Below are 10,000 nucleotides of genomic sequence, written 5' to 3'. Positions count from 1 at the left end.
TCCGTCCACCCCCTCATCCATCCATCCACCTCTAGCATTCTCCACGGCTCACCAGCCAGGAAGCAGACGCGCCAGAGGCCCGAGTGCAGGGAGCTCCGGACCTCCGCGCTCTGGTTCAGGGGCAGGACCACGCCCTCCTCCAGGTAGAGCCAGTAATCGGTGCTGACGGCCACGCCCAGCAGGGCCAGCCCGCTGACGGCAAACACGCTGCTGAGCAACGTCAGGGCCTTCCTGCTACAAGAGCTCATCGTCCCAACCACCGGGGAGGGGCAGCAGTCAGAGGATGGACGGGGCAAACACTCCGCTGGGAACTCTGTTTGGGGAGATAGAAAGGGAGAAGATGGATTATGGGAGATGGTTGTAAATGTTCTCGTTTGTATTTTGTTAATGTGTTCTGATTGGATGGCTCTATGCTAATAACATGTGGTTATTAAGTCATTTGATCATTCTACGAAATGGGTGCTATTTAAACTTTACATTTTCCTCAACAGCAAAACCTTTTTTTAAATCCACAACATAAAAGATATGTTAATCTTCCAAAAATAATTTGTAGGCTACACCATTTGGGTAGACTAATACTGTTTTTTTTTTTCCGGAAACCATCATTAGGAAGTATGCAATTTAATCAATTTAAAAAAAATAACTAATTCAGCTCGAATTTGCTAACACAATTATAATTGTTTAATTGTCCACAAAGAAAGAGCATTATTAAACATACATTTATGAAGAATGTCACTTACCTAACACATTTAACAAAATTACCCTTAGATGAGGTAATAACTGATGTGACGGCTTTCAATACAACAGCATCCTTGAAAAAAAGCTGCATATTGAAAAGTATATACGATTGTAATATACTTAACAAATACTGACCAGTAAATAAGTGATAAAAAAAAAGTAATTGTCAGTGCATCAGTAGTTGGTCAGTAATTATGGAAATCTCAACGTTCAATAAACATGAACGGTTCAAATTGTAAAAATAATAATAATCCACTTTAAAGTTTAATCCACAGGAGCAGAAGGTAATGGAAACATTTGGTGATGGCTCTAAAAAACTGAAAAGTTATAGGTATTTGTCACTAGAAGTATGAATATAAAAAATAACTTCCAAAAAAAAATTCCTCCAGATCTCAAGGGCTTCAAGAGAGTGGTGATACCGACTGGGAGAGTCGTTTCCATACATCTCTCTGGATTCCCACGCAACGGGATGTCACAGGCTGCAGTGTTTGAACAGTTTTGAGTACCTCATCAAAGAGGTACTACAAGGCCAGGTGATTCATCTGTTTCATAGATGATCCCTGGATAAAGATCAGTATCATATTTAAGCACACAACACTCATTGTCATATTTAAGCTATCAACAGTGAAGTGCTGTGTGTTGAAGCACTGAAATATCAGCTGCTTTTGTGTGGGGCACATACCACTGACTTTCTGTTATGGGATCCTCCCTGGAGAGAATGTTAGCACTTGGTTTCTTTTCATTGTGGATGGCATTTTCCATTGCCTGCTCCACTGAAAACCAATTAACAGTTGTAGAGGTTTCTGTGAAGCTCATTGGCATCGGGTGTGTCACGGCTGTTGGTCACAAGCTTGTCTGTTGTTCTTTTCTGAGTCCCAATAACACCATGCTTATCATTGCTTGTTTCAATATGCCACCCACCTTTAAGTCCTCATCTGTCGAGCTCTGTGCAGAAAAAGAGGAAATTCCCTTTCCCTAACATTGGTTTTGTGTGTTGTTCCCATATAGCTGTGGGACTTTTGTGCTTGGAGGACGACACTGTGCTAAATCAAATCTTTTTCACCATCTATTTACAAATAAACAGTGTGCAAAGTACCTTATTGGTGGGAGGAGCCAAAGTGGACAGCTTGAATCTGTATTTGCACGTGTAGTTTTCAGAGGTCAATGTGAATCACTGCCTCTTCTTTTGACAAATTTTCTTTCCAAAACTGCAATAAGAGATCTACTGATGAATGGTGAACTTAGGCCTTTAGAATTGATGCTGAAGAGTGTGGAAAAACTCCATTGTTTTGTTTACTGTAATCTTGACAGTGGTAGGGCCCTCCCATCGTATCTTCCCTTTTTTTTCTCTGCTCTGGCCCATTGAGTGATTTTAACCTTTGCCAAGCCATCAAAGCTGGAGCGCTGAACAGTCTTGTCATTGCACTCTTCATCATTCATGCACATTTTGCTTGAGGTGTCACAGATTATCATTTTGGTCAAATTCCCGACAGCTAAGATATCAATGAGCCACAAATAATGTAACTCCTCAACAAATCAATATGAGATTTTCATGCATCTTGTACATACAGGTGTTGTGGTCAGAGAGAGTGGGATGAACAACCCAAAATGGTTGAAGCTTAGAGAAAAGAGAGTATGATATATTATTTGTGATTTCAAGAAATAAGAAAGAAATGCATTTAAGATTGTTCATTGTGTCAACAAGAAACCTCTTCTGCTTCTTCCTTGTTGGTGGTATTAGTTTGCTTTCGTCCTATTATCCGACAGACTTCATCTCTGGTGAAGAGTTTTTTTACTTTAGACTTGAACGCAGTGGTGTCTGTGGGATGTCTACTTGGTAGTACAAATGGCTTTAATTCAAAACATTGCGTCTATACTTCCAAGATAGAATCCAAGGGCATACTCTGAAAATTCTTGTAAACTGTACTTTTTTACAATCCTTCCCCTGTTACCTTCAACATTAGTTGTCTTTTCTTGCTTTAAAGTACTTCAAGGCTTCATGGCAGAGTACTTTTTCAGACTTTGGCGCTTATTCTGTCTGTCTTGAATCTGCTTGTTCAAAAGTATGTGAGTTAAACTCACTTACTTACTTATTACTTATGTTTTTGTATGTATATGTCAGCTTATTTTCTTTCTTTTTCTAATGATTTTTGAAGTTCTTCTTTTGTCTCTGTTCTTCCCCAAAATCGCCTGTCTCCTGAAACATAACACAATTTAATTGGTAACTAACAAAGTCAGTGCTACACACCACCTAGGTAGCTGCCACACTCCACCTAGGTCACTTTAACTCCACCTAGGTGTCCTCCAGACAAGGACGCAAGATGGTGATGTGGAGGCCGGTTTATTGTAAGATTTGCTGATAATAATACACGGCCTGGTTCTCAATGTTGCCATGTATGAAAAACTCACAGATTGTATGCGGTGATGGCTGGTTTAACTTGTGCACATTGATTTCTCAATGCACAACAGGTGTGCAGCCTCACCGAGTCCAATCCATCTGACTAAGGCCAGCTGAGGGTGCTTAAACCAGCCATCATGTACACACACTCTCACAGTAACTTAATGGGTCAGTCATGTATACTTAATTACCCATCAATGATAGGCCTGCTTCTTATTCGCTGCATGTGTCCATTTATTATCAATCCTAACTGCATGCTATCCTGACCATGGAGAGCCTGGCTGCTGCGTCGGCTGTTGGTCAGGATCTGGACTCTGAGGAGGGGTGTACTGCTTCCTAGCCTCTGCCTTCTCTTTCCTCTTCTTTTGTTTGCCTCCTCCACCTTCTACGCATCTGACCTTTCCCTTTCACACTTAGATCACTGATGTTCTTATTCTTCTCTTGCTCTACAACCCTTCTCACTCTCTACGCATTGTTGCCTCCTCCCAGTATCAGCATCAGGTAGTGAGTGAAAGAGAAAGTGAGGGATAAATTAATCTTAAATAGTACTACTTAATCAGGCATTTTTACTGAGGTATTTTGGTAAAGGCTCCAATTAAATAATATGTTCATATTCAAATGGTAAGCAGAACCCCCCCCCACCGTTACGACCCTGTCATGTGTGACGGTTGGTATGTGACGGGGTGATTCATTTTCTATTAACCTAGCTGCAGATCTCTAGAAGTTCCTGAGCTAACATTGTATGCCTTCAATTTGAAATATCATTTTCTTTGCAATTATTTGTTTAAATATTTTAATAAAGATTATAAACACTATCTATTTTGTGTGACGGGGTGGCTGGATAGAGTTTAACCGACTGCATCTAAGATTAAAAATCAACAAATAAAGAATGAAAAAGAATTTCAGAAATTGCCTGCTTGTGTTCCTGGCTGTTCCAAAGGTTTATTTTAAAGGATGTCTCATTCTCTTTGTGATGTCACTTAAAGGTTGGGTATGGAATTCTCTTTTTTGGCCATTTTTGCAAAATTACTTAAAATCCTTATCATAACCCACTTACAGCCACTGAGTTAGAAGTACTGACATGAAAATTAAACAAGTCAATCATCTGTGGCACGGGCAGGGCTCGAAAAACTCCAGCCAATGATTTCCAGAACCACCGATTGGCATTGGACATACGCAGGGGCGGAGTGGGGCACTAATAGCCATCGGGAGAATCCTCCCCGGTCCGGCCCTCCCCCCCCGCAACACCGCAAAAACATGTAAAATAGGCCACAGTTCTGCTCTGTGCGGAAGAGAATTGGCACTCCGAGAATTGGCGCACTTCCTTACAAGACCGGTAACCATAGCAACGCCGGTAAACAAAAGCACTTCGGATGGCCGCAGTGCTCCCCGCACTACAGCCATCCGGAGGCGCACAGAGCTGTGGCCGTGATATTATCTATAAAATTATATTATACTATTATATATAGAACGTTATAAGACGCTATCACCGAGTGTGAGAGGAGAGTTGACAGAGAAGATGGCGGTTGACCTAGTTTCAAAGTTTATACCGTTTCTACTCTGTAATACCGGTGTAACGTGTTGACACGACTACACGACTACTATTACATGTTCCAAATCTGTTAACATATTCTCCATCCATTAAAAGAGAAAGATCAGTTAAGTCATTAATTCGTATGAAATATACCAGCCAGCACATACACATTTGACTAGCAGCTTGTGCTAGCTCCCGTCTAGCAATAACGTCAATGGTGGAGCTCTGGCTAACTGTTTTTCGGTCAATTCACCTGCACAACTCGTTAATGCCTGACTTCGGAATAAATCCGTTATTTTTGAGCACTTAGATGCATCCCCCTCCAGCATCCGCTTCTTCTTTATTCTGGCCTTTTCAGCCCCTCCTTTCTCTTTTCTCTTCTTGCCTTCCATGAGTGCCACAACAAGCAAAAGCAAGAAACCACGAACTTGCTCGCCTTCTCTGTCTGACGCGTCTTTAGGTTCATGCCATTAGACGTGGGGCCGCTCATACATCCCCCTACATTTCTGAAAATGGACTTGACCTGCAAGCTGTTTATTGGATAAACGCATTTCCCAATCCCAGGAGTCTTTGCTCCATTCTACGTCAATTCAAGAACAAACAAATTAAAGTAAAATGTAGTTTGTATTATTTATTTATGTATGGAGTTAGAATCATGCCAAAACCCCGCACACACGCAAAACGTGTTTTGCTCACACACAACGATTCACACACACACAAAACGTGTTTTACACGTGTGAATCGTTGTGCGTGAGCAAAACACGTTTTGCGTGTGTGCGGGGTTTTGGCATGATTCTAACTCCATATTTATGGCCATGAAAGTTCTGTAACACATGAATAATGAAGAATTAAATGAAGTAAAAAAATATAATATAAAAAAACCCATGAATGAGACATAGAGAGTAAGCACGTGGTATAAATATTGGTTGGATGTTCCCGAGACATATATTGTTTATTTCTGTGATTTTCAAGGCGTCTTGACTGGAACAAATTATGCTCAGGGCCGGCTTGCTGACGCCTCGCGGGCGCTCAAAACCGTGGGCCGGTCCAACTGACTTCGCAGGCTGCTACACAATTGTGGGCCGGTCCACCTGACCTCGCTGGCCGGCCGGCCGTCCGGGAAATCTCCTGATCGTCTCGACGGCCAATCCGCCTCTGGACATACGTCACTCAAATGGTCGTACTGCACTCCCCCTCCCCCGCTCCCCGCGTGTGACCCCTTCGTGCTCGTACTCAAAGCTCGTGACCCAGAGCAAGCTTCTGTTTGTTGTTATCCTGCGGTAGCTACTGGAGCTACCTAACTAGCTAATGGCTCGCTCTCGCGCATCTGTGTTCGCGCTCGTGCAAGTTTGCGCGTCCATGTACTTGGAATGGGTGGAGTCAGGGTCAGCGTTGAAGGAGAGGGGGTAGGACCATTTGAGTTGTGCATTTTCAAAATCTGCTGGCGTTTCGCAAATCCCAAAATGGATTTGGGATATGTTTTGAATGATAACGAGTTGAAACATTTGTTTTGGAGCACAAAAAACGCATATAGACGCTTTCTTCAGTTGGCTGTTTTTAGCCGATTCCATCAAAACGCTATAAACTTGGAACGATGGTTATGATAAAAACTAAATCGCTATTTTAAACCAATTAAAAATCTAAAAGTAGCCTGACACTTCTTTTGTAGTATAATAAGGGTCTTAACATATAAAACGAGGCATTGAGAACTTTGCAAGTGTACAGATTGTTTATTAAAAAGGACATTTTGTATGCACAATACCATCAGTAGATCACCTGTCTACACCATTTTGTTTTTAAGACTCGATAGGTAGATTGACGAACACAGAGATTGTGATATCCAGCAATAGTGGTGGAATTAATGATTTGTTGCAGTCAATATGTGTAACCCAGTTTGCGTGAGTCAGTTCGCCAAGAGGAGTCGTTCGTAAATCGTTTGTTCGTTCATTCAGTCGAGTTTCCGGTAGCACTGAGTCTGACTGACTCAGCTGAGAACCGTGCAATGGCGTGCATTCCATGATGCGATTTACCGCTACCGGAAACCAGGCTGAGAGAACAAATGATTCGCAAACGACTCCTCCCAGTTCAGTCGAGTTTCCGGTGAATCGATTCACCAGAAACTCGACTGAACTGGGAGGAGTCGTTCGTTCGTTCAGCCTGGTTTTCGGTAGCGGTAAATCGCATCATGGAATGCAAGCCATTGCATGGTTCTCAGCTGAGTCAGTCAGACTCAGTGGAGTCAGTGCTACCGGAAACTCGTTAGTTCGTTCAGTTGAGCTTCCGGTGAATCGAATGGTGAACGAGACGAACCAGAGAAACGAACCGGTTCGGTTCGTTTGTCCTAAAGACTCGTTCATTCGAACCGGTTTGTTCGCGAACGAGTCAACACTAGTCAGCAACACGCAAGCTCTGTGTTCGCCAATCTACTTATCGAGTCTTAAAAACAAAATGGCGTCGACAGGTGATCCACTGATGGTATTGTGTGTATAAAATGTCCTTTTTAACAAACAATCTGTACACTTACAAAGTTCTCAATGCCTCGTTTTATATGTTAAGACCCTTATTATATTACCATAGAAGTGTCGGGCTACTTTTAGCCTTTTAAGTGGTTTAAAATAGCGATTTAGTTTTTACCATTACCAGTGCCCCCATCGTTCCAAGTTTATAGTGTTTTGATAGAATCGGCTAAAAACCGCCAACTGAAGAAAGCGTCTATAGGCCTATGCGGTTTTTGTACTCCAAAACGAACGTTTCAACTCGTTATCATAGTCCTGCAAAACATTTCCCAAATCCATTTTACACCGGAATTACCCTTTAAAGTAACAGTACATTATTTATAGACAAAACAAGTTGTGTGACACAAGTCATAAAAATGTTAACAAACGTTTCGTTAACGTTGTGTTGAAAAAATAAAATAGAAGATATATACGTTATGCAAACAGGTGAGACATATTCCTGAAAATAATAAGGGTTTGATAGGAATATAACATTTATTTGGTGATAATTAACGTAAATATCATGTTGGTCTGACTGGACATGATAAAATGGCCAAGTTCTCAAGAAAAATGATGAAGAATTCTATGTTACTCTCTAAGAGTACATAATGTTAACAAGAACCCTTGAATGAATAACTTTAAGCTTTGGAATTTTTGTGTCTTATAAACCATTATTGATTTAGCAAATGCTTCTCTAATGCGACTTACTTATTCAGATACATGCCATTAATGAGCATTTAGGAGGTTAGGCATCTTGCTCAAGGATACCCTACCGGTAGGATGTGAACTGACATGAACCGTGCAGCTGGGAGCCACACTACACTTTCACTATACTTGGCATTAACGCTGCCATTGTAGGTGTTTGATTAAGTTACCCATTCTAAGAAATGTATGAAATCTCATTATTGCAAGAAGCTTTTAATAAAAGTGTACTCTAAGCAGCAAACCGTTTTTTGTGTGTTAGATGTGTTAGATGTGTGTATGTCTACTACTGGATCTATGATATTTTTTAGGGCCGGAATCGATCCCTCATGCTTTTATTCTTCAAATTGATAAATAATGACACGGTTTGATTTTAAAGCATAGTCACACGCACTACCTACACCTGCCCTGAAGGAGCAAGAGATGCATGCATTATTTCAGAATGCTTCATCCATGCATTATGCATATGTAGAACGAGATCAGGGAGAGATGGAGTGATATAGTCATATATTTCTTAATAGACTGGGAATAAACAAAGTATGCTACTTGTCCCTTTTAATACATAATCTGATTTGTTTGGTTCAATAATCGACACATCTACTCGTGAGCATATTGACACCTGCTCATGTATTTACTACCGATAATTAAATAATCTGGTGTAAATTATATCGAAACCATTAGGCTACCTAACTAATAGCCTACGTAAACAATGCCGAACGTATTAAGCGTTCTCGTCGAACTAGCAACTGCTTATTATTAAACGTAGGCTATCTTACATCAGGGACAACACATTTTCTGCATCTTATGATGCCCAGTTTGAAAACAAAAACCAAAATATGTCCGATGAACAGGTAATATTGACTGCATGAGAGTCGAAGTCAGTTTTACCTCATCATTTAATAGTACTTTAAAATGTGTATTCTTACCTGAATAGTCCTACGTTCAAGATGCCAGCGGTCTGCTTGCCTCTTGCTTCCAAATAGATGTTTATCAGCTGTCAGGTAAGTAGGCCAAATATAAGGAGAAAACGGCTGCGCAACAGACAGTGAGGTCGATGGATCAAAATGTAAACACGTAATAAAAAATTTAAAACGAATGATTATGGGAACTGGGAGAACCAATTAAACGCCTGGAGTTGTGCACAGCGGCAATCGCAATTGTTATCGACTTGCCTACTTGTAAGCCTTCTTGTCGTCACCGTGTCCAAAACAGTTTTCAACTGGTACAGAATTGCGAACTGTGACTGGTGTAGAGAAAGCGCGGGAGGGAGAGAGAGGCGCCGAGGGAGAGCGATGCAGAGAAAGCGCGGGAGAGAGAAGGGGCGGTGATTAGCGAGTGATTGATATGCTGTCAGCACGAAGGACAGCTCCTCCGCATCGCTACGGGTGAAAAGATTGACAGGGCGTTCTGTTATTCTATATTGGACCACCGAGTGTTATCATAGCAACCTGGAAGCCTAACTGATAGTTGAAAAGCATATATATTGTCATTCCATTAGTGCCATTTTCTTAAGATAGGTATAATACTTTTGTAAGCACTAAGAATACTGTTGTGGCCATAAAAGTTATAGCGAAAATGTCTTCCTAAAGAAGAAAGAGTGTGTTTGTCAGTACTATTTTATCTATGCGTTTGGAATAATAAACTTGACAATTGGATTTTATACCTTTATTCATACAGTATCCTTTATACCACAATAAACAGAGGAACAAGAGTAATCTGGTTACCAAAAGCAGGGGACACTGAAAGGGAGAACAAAACGAATAACTCAAGCCTACTGTGGTATCCTGAAAAGCATGTTGTGCACATCAACATGGGCCCCACAGGTTGGTCTCCTCTGATACTGGTTCTCAATGTGAGACATTGTAAACATTCATTTATCTTCTCATCTTAAAAAAAAAATGTAATTTTGGTCCAAATGTGACAGTTAAAACATCAGGTACGATAATAGTAAGTATTACGTAACTACAGGATGAAGACCCTAAAGTGTGCAGAGTCACTGACATTGGCAGCTTCTGAACGACAAAAACAAACAAATTTAGGGATGAAGTAGGTTTCAGCCTCAAAACTAAGCAAGCTGCTGGCCAGAGCCCCCTTGCTACCACAACACGAGTTTCAGCTGGTTAGTTTGGCAAC

General features: G+C 41.1%; 2 protein-coding genes across 3 annotated transcripts in view; both read right to left on the bottom strand.

Moving 5' to 3' along the window:
- cacng5b (calcium channel, voltage-dependent, gamma subunit 5b) overlaps positions 1–9,115 on the bottom strand; it is a 17,144-nt gene extending 8,029 nt beyond the window's left edge. Inside the window, exons 1-2 of the mRNA XM_030375136.1 lie at positions 8,794–9,115; positions 53–313 (exon numbers count right to left, since the gene is read on the bottom strand). Coding sequence (XP_030230996.1) covers positions 53–248 — 196 coding nt within the window. The 5' untranslated portion in view covers positions 249–313; positions 8,794–9,115. The remainder of the gene's footprint in view (positions 1–52; positions 314–8,793) is intronic.
- A 402-nt stretch (positions 9,116–9,517) lies between these two features.
- prkcab (protein kinase C, alpha, b) overlaps positions 9,518–10,000 on the bottom strand; it is a 100,792-nt gene continuing 100,309 nt past the window's right edge. For both annotated transcript variants that reach the window (XM_030339381.1, XM_030339389.1), the window contains one exon: positions 9,518–10,000. This exon is cut by the window's right edge and continues 1,953 nt beyond it. The gene's annotated coding sequence lies outside the window, so the exon portion shown is untranslated.

Source organism: Gadus morhua, chromosome 2 (genome assembly GCF_902167405.1).
Source record: "Gadus morhua chromosome 2, gadMor3.0, whole genome shotgun sequence".
Taxonomy (NCBI): Eukaryota; Metazoa; Chordata; class Actinopteri; order Gadiformes; family Gadidae; genus Gadus; species Gadus morhua.
This window is presented reverse-complemented; position numbering and strand designations above follow the sequence as displayed.